This window comes from Falco cherrug, chromosome 8 (genome assembly GCF_023634085.1).
Source record: "Falco cherrug isolate bFalChe1 chromosome 8, bFalChe1.pri, whole genome shotgun sequence".
Classification (NCBI taxonomy): Eukaryota; Metazoa; Chordata; class Aves; order Falconiformes; family Falconidae; genus Falco; species Falco cherrug.
Genome location: NC_073704.1, coordinates 6,441,986 through 6,463,376, shown reverse-complemented (window position 1 = coordinate 6,463,376; position 21,391 = coordinate 6,441,986). Strand labels below are relative to the sequence as shown.

Below are 21,391 nucleotides of genomic sequence, written 5' to 3'. Positions count from 1 at the left end.
CAGCCCTGCCCATTGATCCACTTCCTCCAGACACACCAGTACAAGCCGAAGGTGGAAGAGGTAAAGCTGCCGACAGACCAGCCGGCACCGGAGCGGGATTACGATCACAGCATCCTGCCTCCCGCTGCGGCAGCCGGTCAGAGCGTGCTGCCCCTCTGACAGCATCAGATCTGAAATAGCCCAAGTCAGAATGAGTGGGCTGTGCAAAATGCTGGGAGATCAGGGGAGGAAGCAATTGCAGATGGAAAACCAAATACCTGCTGCAGCTTTCCAGAAATACCCACGAGAGGGCAGCATGTGCCAGCATATGGAACAGGCAGCCCAGCAGGAAAGTGCTAAAAATTAATCTTTTTGAAAGTAAAAAATATAATGTAAGCATGGGAAACCTGCAAATCTGCGGAAGGCTGGGTAGCACAAGCTCTTTTCTACTTGGGCACTGGAAAAGTGAGGAAAGCATCAGCTTCAAAGTTCATGAACTAGCACCCGAGTTTGGCATTTGATGCTGCCGGATGCAATTCCAACACTGCACGCAGCAGGCTCCCTGCAGTGTTTCTTCGGTCCTTACACGTTTGTCTTCTGGCACTAGGCCTGACGTTTTCATGAGTGACCTTTGTGCAAGCTGTGACACAAGACTCATGTTGGTCCTGCACTTCTGGACTTAACGTGAGAAAAGATGATGTCCAAATTGACACAATTTTATAAAAAAATTACAAAGGTGCTCTTCCCAGACTGCCCGATATGTTGTGCGCTATTTTCTCATTCAGCTGAGCAAGGCACAAGCACAAAATTGGCACAGGATCTGTTGCTACACATTTGATCAATGCCCTAATATCCCAGCATCTCAACAAGATTCATAGCAAACACCAAGCACATTCATCAGGTGTCTGAATACAAATGCTATCTTGACAATGTGCTTCTGAAGGAAAAGGGAACCAGGAAAACTCATAGCATAAGAACATTTAAATTAGCGGTTTCTTGCTTTGTAAGATCTTACAACAGCCACATGCTGCCAACAGAAGAAATAATTTCCTATTATCTATAATGACAAGAGCCTTGCACAGGAGATTCACCCTCCCCTAGGGTTCAATGAAGAATTCAGTCCTTAACAATGCAATTTATTCCCTTCTACAGCTGCAAAGTAGAATTTTCATACAATACCTTAATACACCGCTCTAACTGTATGCTTTCCTTTACCTCCTTCCTACACTCTGCCATTAATAATCCTTTAATACCCGTACTAGTGCAAAGCTATAGGAAAACAAACAACTATTTTCTCTTTCAAAGGAAATCTGATTCTGATAGTTTTGCAGGGTCTAAGTCACCAAATGCTATCCTTCAATTACTACATGAAGAAACCTCTTCTTAGATAATTAAAGGGCTCTGAATCATGACTTGTTTCTCTTGGACACCACCCAACACTGCTCTTCTGAGATCTACCTTCACCCCTTGATAGATGGGCCATAGAAAAGGAACATTATCTCTAATTTTAGGAGGCATTTGAAGTAACAGCACAGAAAAGGCAGCAAAGAATATCAGAAGCCTGCAAAACAGTTTAACTTACTACTCCAATGCGCATCACAATCTCAGAAATTCAGAGACAGATATTAAATTTAAAAGTCCCTATGTTTCTCTTAACCTGAGGGATAACCAGAAATTAATATGAAAAGAACAATTTTTCAATTTTATTTCTAAACTGTAGTAACTATACTGCACTTGCTACCTGCCCATGCAGTCTAAAGATGAAGTTTGGCAAAACGGGAAGCCTGTCTCACTTCAGTGCAAGGTTCCCTCTATTAAAAGCCTTACAAATGTAGATATATTCACTACACAGGGTTACCCAGAGGGTATTTTGTTCATCAGCTTGGCTTCAGACTAGCACTCCTGATGCTTCGTCTGTAACACACGGATAAAAGTTTAGGTCTGATCTCACTTCTTTAGACATCAGTGGTTTGCTTCAACAGATTTTGGAGTTTGGAGGGCCACCTCTTATTTCAGCATTACTCTGGGGACATATGCAGCCCCACCAGTAGCATTCCACAGCTGAATTGGAGGACAGATAACCATGGAGTACTTCTAAAGAATTATTATAAACCAAATTTGATTCTATTCCAGCAAGGCACTTTCCACTGAGTTTCTCTTCACATTCAACTACATAGACAAGGACCTTAACAAAAAACAAAAAAAAACCCAACAACCAAGCAAAAACATGCCCCCCCCCCCAAAAAAAAAAACCACCACCAAAAAGCCACCCTTAAACTTTTGTACTTTACAACCCCCATTGTTATTATGGAGAATGAACAACAGAAATACAATACTTCATTCTGTAAGTTAGGATTAAAGCATCTATTTAGGATTATTTACTGGGAGTCAGGGGAATGGGGCAAAAATTCCCCTCTATATTCTGTTCAGCCAGCTACCTGACTGCTGGAAAGATACTTAAAAGCAGAAAGCATAAGAAATTAGTTTAGTTTTAGAAAAAACACTCTCAACACAGCCAATCTAAACAGTATCACATATAAAACTTGCTACAAGGTTGCTCTGTCAACAAGGCTTTGTTGAAGGATGTTATGCTGCCCACGGCAGCAGAGAAACCACCACACCAACTGCATAAATGCTCTGTTTTAAAATGAAATGCTTTTCTGTGATCACCCAGAAACAGAAGCGCTCACAAAAAAGACCTTCCTAGGGGCCACAGGTCACAGCACTTAGGAAATGCCTGGAGAGTTCTTCTGCTTTATTAATGGAATGGGATCTATTCGTCTGGAGTCTCTTGTCTAATCAATTAACAGCAGCAGCAATATGCCACACCATATTACGGTGCCAAGCACCAGTATTACAAAAGCCTGCTATCACCGACTTCTGACAAAGAACAAACAAGACAGAGTGCAAATATAAATATACCCTTAAAAACTGAAGGCCTTAACCATTTTCCCTGAGATCTTATGCTAAGTAATGTTCAGTTACTGGAAGACATCACACTTACTAAAGCCTCAAATGATGGAAAGAGACATCATCCTGCTCCAGCCATGGCCCCTTGTCAAACTTCAGGTACTCAATGTCTTCGATTACCTGGAATTGGAAGATAAAAATCACACTAATTGGTGGTCTGATCAAAAGATCCAAAATCAATGCACATACCCCCCAAATGAATTAAATAATCAAAATATATTATTAAACAAGTCACCCAGCAGAAAGCCTTCACTGCTAAAGCTGCATTAACAACCCAAATGTTTAGAGCTCACGTATCTCCCAGTCATATTTCTGCAGATCATGGCCCTGCCATAAGCACTGGGCAGACATGTGGGGGCAGCTCTGAAGTTCCTGGTGCTTTCAGCCTCGGTGAGCAGAGGACGGCAGGGAATAAATCGGCTCAGGTGCCTTATTTCCAAATTCTTACCTGATCCAAGACATTCTTCCTCAACCTGCCATTGGGGCTGAAAGGAAACAAGGAAGGTACAACCCCACCTCTAAGGCAGAATGAGGAGGAAATGGAAGTAAGTCTAAATTTAACCCCCTTTCATTGCAAACAAACACCATCACGGCTCAGTGGCATACTAACTGAGACAGGCTGAGGAGCAATTGTGGCAGCTCCCTCTCAGTATTGCTGTGTGTGGTTCACTTCACAGAAACAGAGGTATGTTTCAGGCTGGAAAACTCCAACACACTTGAAGTAGCCATACTGACGGAAGTCCAAAGCCTCACAATTTCATCGGTCATCAGGACCTACCCACGCATGCATGCACCCCAAGCAGAAAAGAAAGGTAAAACTCACAGCTCAGCACCCAGAACCATTCATCAAGTAACACCAGCTCAGCAAATCATTCCTTCAGCATCCCCAGACTTATCAATTCCATAGTTGCGCTTCATTTAAAGCCTTACTCCACCAGAAAACAGATCTTTGCTGCTCCACTGGGTAATTGCTTAACGCAAGCCTGAGGTTATCACACACGACTGACTGGATCTGAAGGAAACCCGAACTAGTGTCAGAAAGATGCACTTAAGGTGCATGACAAGGTGTAGGTAGTAGCTTGAAACAACTTGGGAAGGAGCTCACTGTTACAGCTCTAAACACTACTTTTCAGAGGTCTTTTCCAGAAGGAAAGGATAAAGCTATGAGGTCAGGACCAAAATCCTGATGACACGTTGTTGATCCATTGACAAGTAAGCAGATGCCAGTAATAAAATGAGTGATCAAATAACAAATGAAAAATGCACCTATTCTTTACCATACAATAAATCCACTATAATTATTCCCTGCAGTCACAGGAAATGCTAAATCCCACCTATTACCACTTAAAAGGCAGTAACAAAGTGCTATTACAAAGTAGTTTCAACTATAAAGGTCTACTCTATTACCAGTATTATGTTTTTATGTTAAGAAATAATGGCTTAGAGACTATGACTGTGTAATCACTTTTCCTTAAGGCATTTGTATTTCTTTAAAACTAATTTTGCTGATAGACTTAAAAAATATCGTTGATATGACATTGCCAAAGCATATTTAAAGCTTCAAGCAAGTTTAGATTTCTTTAACCATTTCCAATGTCCTACAAAGAGGCAAAGTTGATAAGTCAGATACTGTAGCTGAGATCATATGAAACCTACTTCTCACAATGAAAAAAGCCAATGACAAATCCACCTGTTGATGGAAAATATTTCAATCTTCAAAAAACACTACAGAAAATTACGCCATAACATTTTTTTTAAAAGAGTTTTCAAAATTGTATTTAGAAACCCCTTCTTCCTACCAGACTGTTGTAACATAACTTCCCTAGATAAGCATTCAATGATGTAAAGAGAAAGAAAGGTATATGGTAAGCTAGTTCAAATATTCATTATTTATTTTAATTATTTAATTTAAAAGCTGAACCTCCACCATACTTCCCATCAGCTATGCAAAAGCAATTACTTCTCTACTCCACAGCAAAGCTTTGGAAATTCACCACTATGGCTGATGACAGGACTAATAATAGAGTTGTTAAGAATAGAGCTCAGAGTATGTTGTGGGGAAAAAGTAATCTGTATCCAAATTAGTTTTGCACACTCTTTATTATCACATCAGAATATATTTCTCCCAGCAGCCCATTAACAATAGTATCAGCCGCCTGACCAGACTAGAACAGCTTAATTTATAAGGAATGCCCTGGTACCCCCTGGGAATTAGCAGCAAATGAATGATTTAAACCCGATCACAGCACAACTTGTAATAACGTACAGGAGAGATCAGGTCTTAATATACTGCAGAGCACACTAGGATTTAGAAAAAACGGTTTCAATAATGAGACCCCTCTCCATAATCTTTGCAACTAAGCCAATACGAGCATCTTACAAACTCTAAGCTCGTTTCACAGCGATCCAGTCAGTGTTGTTACTGCAAGAGCTGGGGGGTGGCAGGCAGAAGGTGACACTGTTCTTGTTTACGGGGGACACCACCACCAAATCTCAATAGGCCGCTCTCTCAGATGACTTCTCCCCACACTCCTCCCTCACAGGTTGTTTCTTTAGGCAAGAGATAGAAGCAGCAATGCAGGCTACAACCCTACAGAGTTCAGAACACAACTTGTAGGAAGGAGTTCAGCTGACATAAAGCACCTACAACTGAAAAATTCCTGCAGGCTGCCTCTGGAGCACTTCACTTTTGTACTGGCGAAGGACAGAGCACAGAGCTGCTCTGTCAGCAGCCCCCTATCTTCACCACATTCTCCAGCTCAGGCAAGCTGGTGACGCTGAGTAAAACTGATACATAAATACAAAACACCAGCCACAAACACAAGAGGAATAGAAACAATTTCAGTTCAGTTTCAGTTCTTTTCTACATTCACCTCTTTTAATACCCAGGGCTTCTAAAAAATTTAAACAAGTATCCAGCTAAGTTTTTACCTCCAGTTTTATCCTCATGCAAAAGCAGTCTGAAAAACCCTAGTGAAGTTCGTTTCAGCCACTACAACCAACGTTAATTACAATATAAACCCCCAACTGATCTATTTAAAACACACTTCAGAAACGAAAGTAACTTCTAAGTTGTATACGTCTGCTATGAGCAAATCAAAAGCCATTAAACTATAAGGTCATAAAAAAATTAAGCTCCCAAATCACACAGCAAATAGTCTGTAGATTGAAGCTAGCTAACAGTTAAACATTGCTATCAACAGGATACAGCTGTGTAAACAAAACATCCTACAAGACAGAGCCAAATCCCTCCTGCCAACCTTTATTTCCAAATTTCAACAATTTCATTCCAAAGATAAACTGAATCTGAACAGAAGTGGGAAAAAACAACTTTATTTTCTGGAGTGGAAAGAGTACCAATTGCTATAGCTAACATCTAACAATGAAAATGATACCATCTTGTACTTTGACTTCAAAATAATAATCCTTCCTCTAGTCCAGATTTGTCCAACCAAATTAAGAACTACATCAGCGCATACTGATGACCCTATGTAGAGTAATGACACAAGATTGCTGAGCTTGGTAGACTCTCTACTTGAGCAGTAAGAGCTTTAGCTGACTTTAAATCCTGATTTAAAGGATTAAAATTAAATCCCTAGCAATTGGTTTTACTACACACACACACACAAAAAAAAGAAAAGAAAAGAAGCAGCAAACTGCTTTATTCTGACCACTTCAAGACACACTCAGAGAGAAGGAAGGGGAGAAAAAACAAACACCAACCTCATCCCAACTTCCTCTTACTTCTTCTACCGAACATCTGTGGCTACCCTTCCTGAAACACCACAGTTCTCAAATCTTATCCTTTATGTTATCTGGAAAAAATACTAGAATTACTCAATATTAACATTCACACCCTGACCTCGATATTTTGTTCAATTCAGCTTCTTCTCATTTCATTATTTTTGTCGCTCAAAAAAACATCTGCAAACACAACAGAGAATATTATTCCTGGATGCTGATCTTTCTTGCCACCAAGGACACTTTCCACTGTAAAGCTGAATCTTCATGGTGGCTGCAAGTGTATGAACTTCAACAAGGAGTGTCTTCCAGCTGCTACATGCCTTAGCTACTACAGAAGCAAGGGCACCCCTACCCTGCTAGCACTAAAATAATACTATAGCTTCTTATGCATGAGAACAACGAGGCTGCACTCTCAGTCTTTCACAGGGTTACTTGCAAGACTGAAACCTCAAAAGATTCAAGAGCTATTTGGTCATTTCAGGACTAAGGCAAAAAGGTGAAAATTTACCCTCCTCAAGGCATTTTTTCCCCTTCCTGAAAATGATACAGAAAGATTCATGTCAGAATCATCAGCTGGCAAAAGTTGCAGGTAGCTATCTGCATAAATACAGTGGATCCCAGAACAAAGGGAAAGGCCTTTGGTTTGGTGGGGTTTTTTTGAAGCTTCCAAACCCACCTTATTTCCAGAGATCTTAGAAATTTTGCAGTACTCCAAATGCAAGCACTTGCCTCCTTGAAGTGTGATTTCACAAAGAACTTCTATTTATCTGCAGTCACACCAAAGGCACTAGCCCTTTTAGTGGGTATAAATTCAAACTGCCTCACGAATCTACTGGTTAATAACGATAACTTCTATTATCAAGTGCATGAGCATCCAGAAATCCAGCTACAGCAAGGCAGGATCCAAAGTGTGGTGCACAACCATATTGTCACGAAGGGAACTAAAAGGCCTAGAAACACACAGCAATGCAGCTAACGTGTCCAATTTTAGGACCAGGAAAGTCCTTATCAATGTCTTCTGCTTCACAAAGATTTTGCATGGGAACACGAGGATATTAGTTGCAGGATATTTTAATGTACAAGGCTAACTAAAATCTACACTTCGTTCCTCTGAAAAAAGTCAGTCTTAAAAGAAGAAAGTTTACTGCAGACTTCAACCGAAACAGATTCATCGCCAACTCCTACAGCAGGACCCAAGCTGAAAGATCCAGGAGATTTTCCAGCCCCTTGCTCCCAGGACTGCTCTCAGCATTACAGGATGTGGAATATCCCTTTGGTCAGTCCAGGTCAGGCACCCCAGCTGCATCCCCTCCCAAACCTCTGCACACCCCCAGCCTAACTGCCAGGGGAAGAATGAGAAACAGAGAAAGCCTTGACGCTGCGCAAGCGTTGCTCAGCAATAGCTAAAATACTGGTGCGTTATCAACACTGGGCTGGTCAGATCCAAGGCACAGCACCATATACACTCTTGCAAAGAAAATTAACTTGATCCCTGTCAAACCCAGTCCATCAGCAAGTGAGCACAGCAGTGACAGGCTGCCTTGTGCAACACTTCAAAACGTTCGAATGTGTTTTGTTTGGGGGTTTTTTTGAGAGCTTCACAAAGGCAGTCAGCAGTCAGAAACCTCCCTTGCTATGAATGCCAAGGTTGGGCTTAAGGATCTTTAGTGAAGCACTGACTTGGAAGCTGAGCTAGGAAAGGCTCTAGGGCATGTCCCATAGCAAGATGGAAGCGCCCCCACAGAACTCCATGCAAACCCCTCCAGTAAGATGGCCTGCTACCTGCTGAGTGTCATATGTAGTGCAGGTGGGTGGGTGGATGAGTGCTGATATACCAAAATGAATGTTGCTTTCCTTTCGCATCTGATTTGGGAAACCCCATTATGCTTTCCCAAACTTCTCCCCTTCACCGAACTAGTAAGTTTTCCATCTCAAAGTAATCACCTTGCCACTTCTCTCTTCCCAGCTGAATCAGGAATTAATTGCATACTGCTGTATAAAGCTCTGGATCTACTTCCTAAAGCAGAACACAATATAACCAGTCTCATATTTCTTTTCGTCTCTAACAGAGGAAAGGAGAGCATTAAGTGGACTCTGGAAAGGTTATCAGAGCTTTCAAACAAGAAACACAGAGAATGAAATATTAAAAATCAGCAAGACCTATCTGAAAAATTATTTTTCAGTTAATGTGCGCAGCTGAGATCCTTACTGCTATTTTAGAATTTGAGTGAGTTTTGAGGGCCTTGCCGCATAACCTTCATCCCTCGAACTGAAATGCACCCACTACAAACCTGTCCAGGATTACCAAAACCTCACTGCTCTTTCCAGCAAGGGACAGCAGCTACAGAGAAAAGTTAACAATGGGAAAGCAAAAGGCTTGTTATGCCACTAGTGACCCTCCATGAGCAAGAACGTTTGTTGAAATAAGGCAAATATATTATACCTACTCCAAGAAATGACACAGTTGAGTGGGAAGAAGCAGTGATCTCAGGTTAATCTTATCACATAAGAGATGGCTTATTTCTAGCAATGAGAGGGCAATTTATCTGGCTTGGTCCAGGACTAACATGTCTGGCAAAAACATTTGGGGGGAAAAAAAAAAATGCAGTTTAGATACCACATGTTAGCTCATACAAAGGAATAACCCCGGGTTACAAAGCTTATAACAGCTCTGTTTATTCAGCTCTTCATCACAACCAAATAACGATGCACTTTTAGAAAACAGCTATTTTATCACATAGGAACCTATATACCAGCCTGGATCACAGGAAGCTGCAATGACAAAGCCAACAGAGACAGACCTTATACTGGTAGACAAAGCCTCAGCTGAATGCTGGGGGTGACTCACCTTTTGGGAACTGATGATATTAACCAAACTGAGCTATGAAGAGCCTAGCACATCCCACCAGCCACTTCAAAGAGGGATGCTGACTGAACAGCCAAACACTGCACAGCCCAGCAAGAACTCAGGCTACTCTGTTTTCACCTCCCTCACAGAATTTTCTTGGAAAAAACAAACCAAATCTGGAAACACCCAGCATAAGTTACAGCAGACAAAAGATACTAAAAAATGATAGTGATAATCATGTGGCTTACAGGAGGTTTTGCTTACTCAGCCAGCCAGGTATCTTGGCAGAAAGGATGGCAGGTGAGATTTCCCCTCTCCTGACAAAATGACATGTACTCATCAAAATATTCTAGTACAGACCCAGCCCAGATCTTTGTTATAGCAACAAACACTAAATGCATTAAATAGTTAACAAGTTTGTTATCTAGGACAACATGTTCTCTTTACATTTCACTCTTGTAAGTTTAAAAGAAAAACAATCAATATATGCAACAAACTCTTACCTTCTCCACATCCTCTGCCTCAGTTGCTGTGTACTGCAGGACTTCAGTGGTCTCACTGCAAAGAGGAAAAAAAATTTAATTTCCCTGACAACTGCTCTACCCATCTTTTCCCCTATTCTGAAACGAAGCAGAAATGAAGTTAAAAGGCAAAAACAACCAGAATAATCACAATTTTTTAGAATGCTTATGGAGTTCTTGCAACAGAATTCCTCTTAGACCTGTAAGTTGCTTCTTTCTTGGTGGAAAACTGTTTTTAAAGGGCAAAGGGCCTGTGTTATCTACATAGTTTCAGTTCAAAAGAAACAAAAGAAAAATTCCACCTATGAATTTTTTCCATTTCACTAGTACAGATACATGCCCCAATTACAACTGCCCAATCTATTTGAAGCCAAGTGAAATTCTCAACCAGCCCAACCAGAAACTTCATTAGACCTTGCTTTTCAGAAGTACATTAACACCTGTGGCTAATTTCAAAGAAAAGAATACCTTCATTCATCATTATTTAGTAAGACTGAGCTAACTGAACCAATACAAAGGCAGGCAGCAGACTCTGTAAGTATAAAAACATTTAAGACAGGCGATAGCTTCCCGGTTACAAGATTGTTTTCTTATTCAAACATCAACCTTCTCAGAAAAAGTCACTTGCACAGCAGGGCCACAATAGGAGTTCCCATATGAACACGTTTCATTACTACATATGCACAGCTGCCCTGAGTAACAGTCATTGCCAAACCTGCTCCAGCCGCCCTGGAAGGCCTTTCCTTCAGTGAACAAAAACTTAAAGAGAAAATAAAATGGATGCCCAATGTGCACAGTATAGCAAACAAACATATAACAAACACAGCAAAGCAGAAGGGCATGGAGAAGAATCTGCAGACTTTTTGCTTAGCACAACCACTTCCAAGTTTAATCAGGATTAAGGCTGGCAATCTAAGTTACTTTAAGTGGTCACATTATCAAAACAACTTAACTGCAGCAGTCCGAACTAGTTCCCGGTCTGCATTAACACTGGTCAGTGAAAACAACTCTAGTATAAAAATTCATTTATAAAATGCCTTTATTCCTACAGACCCCTAGGCTCCTAGTCAGCCATTCAACTGTTGCTCCTGAGAGGGGAATTACTTAAGAGTTTGTTCTCAACTTGAGAACAAAGCAGAATGCCTCCCACAACTCTTCAGTCACAGAGAGAAAATAAATGACCTCTTTTAAAAAGGGAGCTGCTTGACAGCGTAGCACGCATAACCCACATCTTCAATATCAACTGTCAGTAATCGAAGGGCAAGGTCAGACTTCACCAGTGTCTTATACTGGCAATTGCATTAACAATGCAGATCAAATCACTTGATACTCTGCAGATTATTAGGGCTTTCATTAAGAGAAGACAGCTGCTCAGTGGAAGCAGTATTGGATATGAAAGAGAACATTAGCAATCTTAGGGCTTTGGACCAGGAAAAGAAAAATCTAAAAACAAGAGCTCTTTGTTCAAAATCATGAGGTACTACTTGCTACAGCACCAAGCTCACAAATCACTACCCAAAGAAACATTGAAAGACATTCATAAACACGCTGGACTAGAAAGGAAGCACCAATTTTAAGACAGCCAGATATCCATTATAAAACGCACCATTTCAAGCAGCATCAAGCTGCTCCAAATAAATGGAACAAGGTAACAGGAATTTTGTTAAGTGACAAACTAGTCTGTTTTCCTGCTGCATTTCAAGAAAAGCAAGAGAACAAGCAAACACAAGCTTGAACAAGCAAACATAGGCTTGAACATGGAAAGCATGAAGGAGTTTGTTCAACAGTCTGTAATAACTCTTTCTAGCCTCTTTGACCCAGATTTTGGTCATCCCCAAGAGTTAGGGAATCAAATACTTAAGTCTGCCTACAGACTAGGAACCAGGCATAAATATTCTTCATTGCATCACCCCGCAAGCCAGCAGGTGAAGCTTCTGTACATTTATCCAATATACAAGCCATCAGTGAGGTCCAGAGATGCACAAAGCTAAAGTTTCACACATTCAGAACTCCCCCACATCAAGGGGAAAGAGACATCCTTCTTCAGACCCGAGCACAAAGATTGACCTGACAAGCTATTGTAAGCCCATCTGCTGATGAGGATGACAACCAGAGGGCGTTTGCTTGGTAAGCGTACTGACCATGTACAGACAAAGGGGAAAGAGTTGAAATCACAGCAGGACCAGGTCTAGGATTTAGCCTCACTAAACGCTACGGTATATTTCTGGAGCTCAATTTGATCCAAAGAACAAGCAGCATTTTTCTTCTCGCCAGTGAATTCAAAACAGTTCTGCCCTCAGGGAGATGACAGTCCCAAGGCCTCCCACCCTCCCTCTCCATCCTTAGCCCCCTTCATTCCCTTCCAAGAGCTGTGGGGGATGCACTGGGAAGCAGCTGACCATACACCGCACCAACAACTTCTGCCCTGTATGAATGACAAGCTCAATACGAAGTTATCCAGTTCAATTGCTGACAGCGCAATTACACTGATTTACCCTGGGAGACGGAGCAAGAAAGCAAGGTGAAACAAGCAGGCTGCAATACACCTGAAGGCCTACTGTGATTTAAATGCAACTCAATCAGCTCCATGCATACACTGAACCTTGCACAATTACTGATTGTTTTGATGTAAGGTAGGTCTGGCTCTGTGACCTTTAAGAGTTTCCCTTCCAGAAAGCTGTTTGAGGGACCAAGACTACTTTACATTCATGTACTTTTAGATTTTTCAGACAAATTGATTTTGGATAGAGCTCTTCTATAAGAATTTGGATAGCTGGCAAACTATAACAGTCTCATCTCAAGTTTACAGTGCACACATCCTTGCTTCCCAGACAGAGACAGCCAGGAGAACCCAGAGACAAGTACCTTTAAACTCTGAGAGCAAGTAGCAGTGCAGTCTTTATTTACCAGCACCAACAAACCCATCAAATCCTTTTTAAATGTGTAAGAGCATCAGGTATATGCCTCATGAGGTAGAGAAACAACTACAAAAGGGAACGGTCCCTTACCTGAAAGCCTTTCACCTCTCCCACCATACCACTGACAAGAAGCTAGCCAAAGCTGTGACAACTGAAAGGAAATTTTAGGAGAGAAAAATTCCAAACTCTCCAAAAAGGCCTGAGAAAGCCTTATACTGCATCACACTCTCTTCAGATCATGCAAACACAAAACCACATCTATAGCTATAGCTCCAAGAAAGCACACTAACCACTGTTGCCAGCCACCACAAAGAGAAGCAAAGGTGTTTATGACAACCACATACAAAATAGCATCAGAAAGGGAGACAGAACTTGTTTCCACGATGCGAACTGACCAGACTCCTGGGTTTGCCCCTGAAGAGCTCTTAACTATGGAAACATTTATACTTCCTTGTACCTGACTCCATGACAGCAAAGTCACAATGCCCAGGACAGCGGGATGGAAAAAAAAAAAAAAAAAAAAATACACTGCACATCAGGGCTCATTAGTTTTGCAACATATAAGGTAGGTCAATGAAATCAAATTAATTTACTATTGTACAACACTTCCCACACTCTGAATCTATTCAGAGTCAAAAAACAGCTTTACAAAGCTCACACCCAAAAAGGCTTCATTTTTGTTCTTCCAGCACTGCAACACAATTACGCACAGTTGTTATGCCATGAATGCAATACCCAGTCATTAGGACATAATACCATACCACGTAGCACAAGGATGATTTCTCACAACAGGATTTTATTTGATTGTCAGAGATTTTATGATTTGCACACATTTTTATTCAGACTTAGATGAAACATTTTGGTTTGCTAACCTGATCTCTGGTAAGAAGGTTTTCTTGTAAGCATCCTCAATGCCCTGGAGATACAAAGGAGACACCTTTTTCTCATATGGCTAAAACACAAACAGAAAACAATGATGTGAAATTACTTTTCTTTGTTTTCCCACCAGTACAGATTCCAGCCTAAACAGAAGGCACTGCCACAATATCTGCCAAGAGTTCACTCTTGTATTAACAATGAAACATCTGAATGAACCATGTACACATCAATGAAAATTCAAAGAACTAAGACACACTTGGAGTGTTTAGAACTTTTTACACAGCAGTAAATATATCTAGAGTACCCCAAGGAACAAGTCAGTCTGTGTTAATCATTGCTTTGCCTTGTACTATTATGCCCATGGTGTTAATAATTAGCCATGTCAGTAAGATTCTTTTGATAAGCTTGTGAATCTAGAAAGAAAGGAAGTCAGGTTTAACAGAAGAATCTAAAAGCGAAAAAGTTTCTTCCAATTTATTTCAGTTTGTTACAGGAATCACCTCATTTGCCCTGAGGCTCACATAAACTAAGAGAACCATACATCAACAGCCTCAAAAAGATCAGCTTTCCAAGGACCAATCAATCTCAGCTACCTGCCCATTCAAGGAAGTTTTATATAAACATCCAGAAAATGGAAGATTGTCTGAGACTGCCTTTTCAATGCGAGGGCCAACATGCACCCATTTGCTGTCTAAGTCAAGTGCATGGGCAACCATCCAGTCCAAAATCTTTCTTTAAAGTTTCAATGGATATCATACCTACTGTTAAAACAGTTCATCTTCCACACAGTGTACTTCAATGCCACATTTGCAAAATGCCAGGAGTTTCTCTAATCTACCATTGCTCCTTCAGTTCAATCCTAAAATTAAAATACATTTCCTGCTTGAAATGCTCATTCAAGTTGCCCATTATGTTGGAAGGATCTGTGTCTCTGCTTGTTGGGCCTACTGGAGGGCTTTTCTTTTTCCAGTGCCCTGCAACAACAGCACGCTGAACATCAAACATTCCATCTGCCAAGGCGGCAGAATTCCCCAAAATACCATCCCCAAAACAAGCACTACAATGTTCAGTAGTGCCACTGAGTCAGAAAGTTACAAGTTACACCAGCAATTTCTGCCTAAAGGTCTCAAAAATGCCACCAACTTTTATGCTTACAAAAGAAAAAGAACTCAAATTCCCACGATACATTAAAAAGTTTCTAATTCTGTCACTGAAGTTGCCAAAAGAAAAACGCTATGGTTTTCCAGTACAAGAGTATCTTGTTCATTAAAGTGCAGAGGCACATTCAGTCATGGCCTAAACTGCTGGAGGGCAGAAGGGCAGAGCCATTCAACCAGCAGACTAAGCAACTCAGGCCATGCAGATCACAAAGCGGCAAGGGCAGCCTTCCATTTACGGCTTTGATGCCGCTTCCCTTTGGCAATCATCAGGCTCCCTCTTAAATGAGCAGGAAACCACAAAACGAAATGCTACTAGGTCACCCTAGCACACTCACACACACACTTCGAGAGAAACGGGCATCACCAGCATTTAAGAGACCCGACAATTTTCCTACAAGAAAGCTTTTCTTTATTAATCTATCAGGCTTTCCACAGTTAAATACTTCACTCGACGAAATTTTCCATAGCCTTTGAACAAGGTACAAGGTAAACATTATTTAATCGTCATAACACATCTGAGACTACTTACAAGCACATGTCCAAGTATCACAGAAGGGGGATGCAAAGACCCAGACCAAAAACCTTCTTTAGATTAGTCATTATCGAAAAGCACCCTACAGCTTTTCCGATCCAAGACTATTTCAACAAGCCAGCCACCTAATATGTTGATATAAAGAGAGGTAATTTGAAGACAATGCTACAGAACTAAGTTTATTTTCTTTTCTTTTTACCAGTAGTCTCCATCCAATACCACGGCTTCAAGAACAGATTATCTTGGAGAGAAACTATGCCACCCTCAAAGGGTTCTGAGAGCAAAAGTGAGAATGTTCCACAACTGTCAAAGATCAGTAATAGGTAAGAGTCACATACCATGACCTCAGACTAGACTGAAGTTGCACTAGTGACAAGAAGCAACTGGACTTCTCATCAACTTTACATCAGAATAGCCAGAAAACACCCTGAATTTTGTATTTCATGGAATACCTATACAAAATTAGTGTTCAGTTTAAAACTGGTGGTTTCACTGTGTTAATACAAAAGCACCAAACAGTAATTTTCTTAATTTCAGAAAGTTAACTGAACTTGCTGATCACAAGTGACCTGTGTTGACATTGTGTGGGTCTGAAAAAGCAGTCGGCTGGGGAAGCTGGAGACAGGGACCACAGCTGGGTCTTCCGATACTCAAAAGTACAGATAATCTTAGAGTGTATTGCAAGAAGCACATTACCTGGATATGACTCCTGATGTGGCAGCTACAGAGGCTGGTTTTTAAGAGCTGGTGAATTTTATACAATTTCTCAGTACAGAAATGGCAGCATACTGCTGCAAGTCAAAAAGTTGATTTTTGCATTTTTTAGAGAAAACATACCAGAATACCCACACAGTCACCACCAACACACAGTTCTTACACCTAAGAGGATAAGAACCTTTTCAGAAGCAGAATTCTGCACCAAAGCCCACAGGACTCATGCATAAAGGTTTGATTACAACAGACATTAACAGTCAGCAACAGCAGCAAGACATAAAATTACCTCGCCTTTATCTTGAATCCTCTTCTGCACCTCTGGGACAGGTACATCTATATAAATGACCAAGTGAGGTGGCAGGAATTCACAAATGCTGTTCTCTTTGATCTCCTTGTAGTGATCGAGACCTGTACAAAAAAAAATGAACCAAATACACTGGAGAGCTAAAGGCAGCCCAGCTGAACACATACACACTTCACAAACGAGGACAAGTGCAATAGGAACAGTGTGATTATAATCTGTCTGGTAATGAACCCTCAATCATTTCCTGAGTGGTTTTTCCTGCACTTGCTAAACACATTCTATTTGCAATTAAACCACATCCTCCACCTTTGTATTTGTATCTCCTCTTCCTGGCTGATACAACAAGTTTAGGGTAGGGTTTTCTTCAAATAGGATTCAGGAAGTTTTTAGAATAAACACTCTTCCAGAAACAGAAAGTAAAACACAATTAAACTAAGAAGCTGCATGCACTGTCACAAGAATCTAACAGCAGCTATTATCAAAGAGGGGGTTTATTTCTAACAAGTTTAGAGAAACTTAGGTTTTGCCCACCATCATTTAGAGACAGCCCCTCAAAACATCAGGGAGAGACTGCAGCACTCAGGTCACCTGAGGTGACCACCGGCTGGGGCTGCCTTCTGCCACAGCCTCATCCACAAAATAAATGGCCCCAACCTCCTACAAAGATGACAGTGTGGCAAAGGTGAACAAACACAACTAAAGTCCCAGAGGTCATTACTGATTACTGGAAGAGAACTGAAAACGCATGCGCCCTCGGTGGCTCTAAAATGCCACATTAAATAAGCCTCACCACCCGCAGAAGAGCTGTTTCATGATACCGCTTCAGCGGAAGGTCACATGTTTCAAGAAGACTTTGCAAGAACTTGTACTCTATTTTCTACAAGGGGGGAAACCCAAGGATGAGGCAGGCATCTGCCTTGCCCTCCAATGCCTACAAGAAATCATGTTGAGGAAAACCAAATATTTTAAGGCATCACCAATCCAGCAACGTCCCTCTTCACCTGTACTGGAGGCATACTGTGCACTACTGTTACTCAGTAGCTCTGTGCTCCACGTGAGCAACAGCAGATCTTCTCTCCAAAAACACAACCACCAGGCTGCCCTTTGGAGGACCTCACCTTCCCATGCAGAAAAATGTATCTGAGAGGAGCTGGTCAGGTCTGTGGTTCTACCACATCAATAACCTAAAGCATTTTGTGGGTAATAGTTGGTGATTAGGAAGCCACACAGGTTCAGGGGAAGCATCAATTCAAATTAAAATGGCACCAATAGCACAGGCTCCATTAAACCTAAATCTAGTGCAAGCTTTCCTCAATAAGGCTCATTGGCTTAGCTAGAAATGTAGTGCCAGGCTTTCAAATTCAAACAGCTTGTGAAAAATTTAAAGCCCACTGTGCTTGGCACCACAGTAAGTCAGCAGTACCTCTAATCAAGATGTATGCTGTGTAAGGATTCCAGCAATCCATTACTTATTACTAGCATTTTATATTAAATAGAAATTGTGGGTCGCTGGGCTTTGTTTGCCTCACCACCACAGAGCAGTAAGACAGTTCATTACAACCAGCTCTCAAACACATTCAGCAAAAAGTTGCAACTTACAGCAGGTGTTAAAAAACAAATATACACCTCCTAAATCTAAGCCAAATCAAACAGGACTGAAGCAGCACGAGGCAGTCAGGGGAACAATTATCTTCACCTGATGAGTAGTCAAAATGCCAGATTTGCTAAGAACAGGCAGAAACAAGAATTTCAACAGCAATTTACTAAAGGGTCAGCTGATGACAGGGCTTTACGGTTATTTTCTACATACTTTCAAACTCAGCGCTAAGTTTGCACATTTGGCTGTGGCTGGTCTCCTATGTGTCTCACAACTGCTCCATTCCTAGCCAAGGGATGGAGACTCTATGCATCTGTCCACAAGGCACCAGCACAGTAACACTGCACTGCTCAGGAGCTCACCACCCATAACCCCAAACCACAGAATCACACCCAGGTTGGAAGGAACATCCACAGATCATGTTGTTCAGCCAGTCTGCTCAGAATGGGGTGAACTAGAGCAAGTGGCTCAGGACTGTGTCCGAGTGTTCTGAGTATCTCCAGGATAGAGATCCCACAGCCTCCCCAGGCAATCTGCTCTAAGGTTTCACTACCTTCACAGTAGAAAATGTTTTTTTTTTCTTATAAATTGAACCTCTTGTATTTCAAGGCCCTTTGCCTTTTGTCCTCTCACTAAGTGCCACTGAGGAGAGACTGGATCCACACAGTACTTTTCCCCCGTCAAGTATTTTTAGACATAAACACCATCAGGGATTTATACACCCCCCTGAGCCTTGCCTTCTCTTCTCCAGGCCAAAAAGCCCCAGTTCTCTCAATCTCTCCTCATGCATTGGATGCTCTACTTTCTTAATGACCTTCAGGGCTTTTGCTAGACTCCCTCCAGTAAGTTCACATCTTTTTTTTTTTTAACTGGTAGCCCAGAACTGGGCACAGTACTCCAGTTTTGATGAGAGCAACATCCTCGTCCCCTGGGATACACTAGTTATTGGCCTCCAGCTGGACTTTGCACTGTTGATCACAATCCTTTGAGCCCAGCAGTTCAGCCACTTTTCAATTCACTGCCTGCATAACTAAACCATCAGTTTTTCAGTGATGAGGTTATGAGAGACAGCACTGAAAGCCTTGCTTAATATAAACAATAGCCACTGCTCTCTGCTCATCCACTGAGCTAGCCTGCTATGAGGAGCTGACTAGCAGCTGTTTAAGTGTGATTTCCTTTTCATAAAACTATGACGACTATTATCCATCACCTAAACATCTTCATATGTTTGGACATTGCTTCCAGGAGGATTTGCTCCATCAGATCAAGCTGAGGCTGACTGGCCTGTAACTCCCTGGATCCTCCTCCTTGCCCTTCTTGAAGACAAGGGCAACATTTGTCTTCTCTGACATTCGGAGCAGGCCTGGCTCTTTAAGGCAAGTAGGACAAACCCTGCTGGCCCATTATTTACCTCCCACCTAATACTCCAAGATCATGGTCTCCCCAAAGGACCTCTAGTCTTCATCAGCATCCTCACCACACGTTCAGGGAACTACAGGAGTCTCTGGCTGACAGGACACGAGCAATACACAGAATACATGTTCTTTAACATATCAGCAGAACCAAAGCCTCAAAGAAAACCTGGAAGTCTCATGGCTGGAGGTTGGTCCTTGATGCACAGAACAGCAAGGTGCTAAGCACCTTACAAACAACTCTGAGTATTTAAAGGACACCATCTTCCAAGCAGGCTTTTTTGTTTCTTTTTTAAAACCTAAACTACCACACTTCTGACAGATTACAGCAAAACAACTTCCTTTGGCATGCAAGTAACTTACATCGCTTGTGGATATAGCCTTGTTTAAACATTGCATCCAGAAACACAAAGTCGCTGTAGGGAGAGCGCTCCATCACTACACCTTGTCCTGCAATTGAAAGGAGGTTCCAGTCAGCAAGGCTCAAAGAGACTGCTGGCAGAAACATTTAAAATTATAGACAATACTTCTCTTACAGTCAATTTTCTGAATGCTTTTCTAGAAAATTTAAATAAAATCAAAGAGCAAGCTTTTGGCTCACTAAAACATACTGGATACGTATGCTGAACATGCCTGTCTCACCCACATATTCTCCTACTGTACCTATTACTAGAGTACTTAAATGTGTCAAACTTTCTGGTATCCACATATTTTCATCTTTTTTGGGAAACACTTACTAAAGCATAAGCAACAGGTAAATCAGTGTTGGTATAGGAAATCTTCTCTCAACAGAAGACACTCAAATTGTAACACCACCACCACACAACAGTATTTAATGAAATAAAGACTGAACAAAAGACACCATTAGGAACTAAGTCTAGGAAGAGTTTTAAAAAGGCCATACAACACAAAGCTATCTTGGTATGTTTAAAATGCCTTTTTGAGAATAATCAGGGCTTGCCAAATGAAAACTAATGAACTTGGTAATGTGTACATATTTCCTTTGCTTGAAAGGATATAAGATACTGTTCCAACAGAAAACATGCAAAGTATTTTTCCAAATGGCTGCTCACATGTACTCACTAAGGGGGAAAAAAATATAAAAAGCTTAACCATTCAAGAGCCTTCCATTTTAAAATGCAGGTATTAGCAAAGCACTTACACAGCTTACTTGCAACTTACACTCAGATGTTAATTCAGAAATGAAATTTATTCACTGTGAAATCTAACCTGTGCTCAGCAGATGCTCCAATGCATCAGCATACTGTAAAACACGATTACCAAACAGCCAAGCTTGCAGTCGATAAGAGTGTCCATCAGGGCATTTCGGATCATTGTAAAACCTCTCTAGGTTACAGAAACCATTAAATTTCTCATGCAGCAGTGTTCCGTCTGCCGTGATTCTGTTTAGGTAATGGATATCTGCTTCTGGGAAGTATTTCATCCCTGACAAAAAAGAAACCCACAACAGAGCACCAATCAATATATAAGTTTTGTTCCTTTACAGTAAACATCTATGCAGCTCAAATATATAGCTTTACATTGAACAACTCTTGAAAACAGCACAAAAACCTTTGGTCAATCACATCACAGAGGGCAGACAAACCCAAATTTGAAGTATTGCCACCTTCCACCTCCCCAGTGCGAGCTGAGCTATCATTCTACGCAGAATCTTTTTGCCACCAATCCTCTAATCCCCTTGATGCTCTGGTGTACACCCATGCAGAAAATCCTACCTCTCGAGGTGCTCAGTGACTCTATCAGAGGTAGGAGCCCAGTGAGCAAAATGACTTCATTAGAACTGAATTTTTTT

The 21,391-nt window shown here is 41.3% G+C and overlaps 1 protein-coding gene across 1 annotated transcript in view; it reads right to left on the bottom strand.

Annotated features, from left to right (window-relative positions):
• NDUFA10 (NADH:ubiquinone oxidoreductase subunit A10) overlaps positions 1-21,391 on the bottom strand; it is a 43,120-nt gene that overhangs the window by 20,091 nt on the left and 1,638 nt on the right. The window contains exons 3-8 of the mRNA XM_055717795.1: positions 20,809-21,024; positions 19,942-20,028; positions 16,552-16,673; positions 13,853-13,932; positions 10,045-10,099; positions 2,984-3,069 (exon numbers count right to left, since the gene is read on the bottom strand). Of these exons, the coding sequence (XP_055573770.1) occupies positions 2,984-3,069; positions 10,045-10,099; positions 13,853-13,932; positions 16,552-16,673; positions 19,942-20,028; positions 20,809-21,024 (646 nt within the window). The remainder of the gene's footprint in view (positions 1-2,983; positions 3,070-10,044; positions 10,100-13,852; positions 13,933-16,551; positions 16,674-19,941; positions 20,029-20,808; positions 21,025-21,391) is intronic.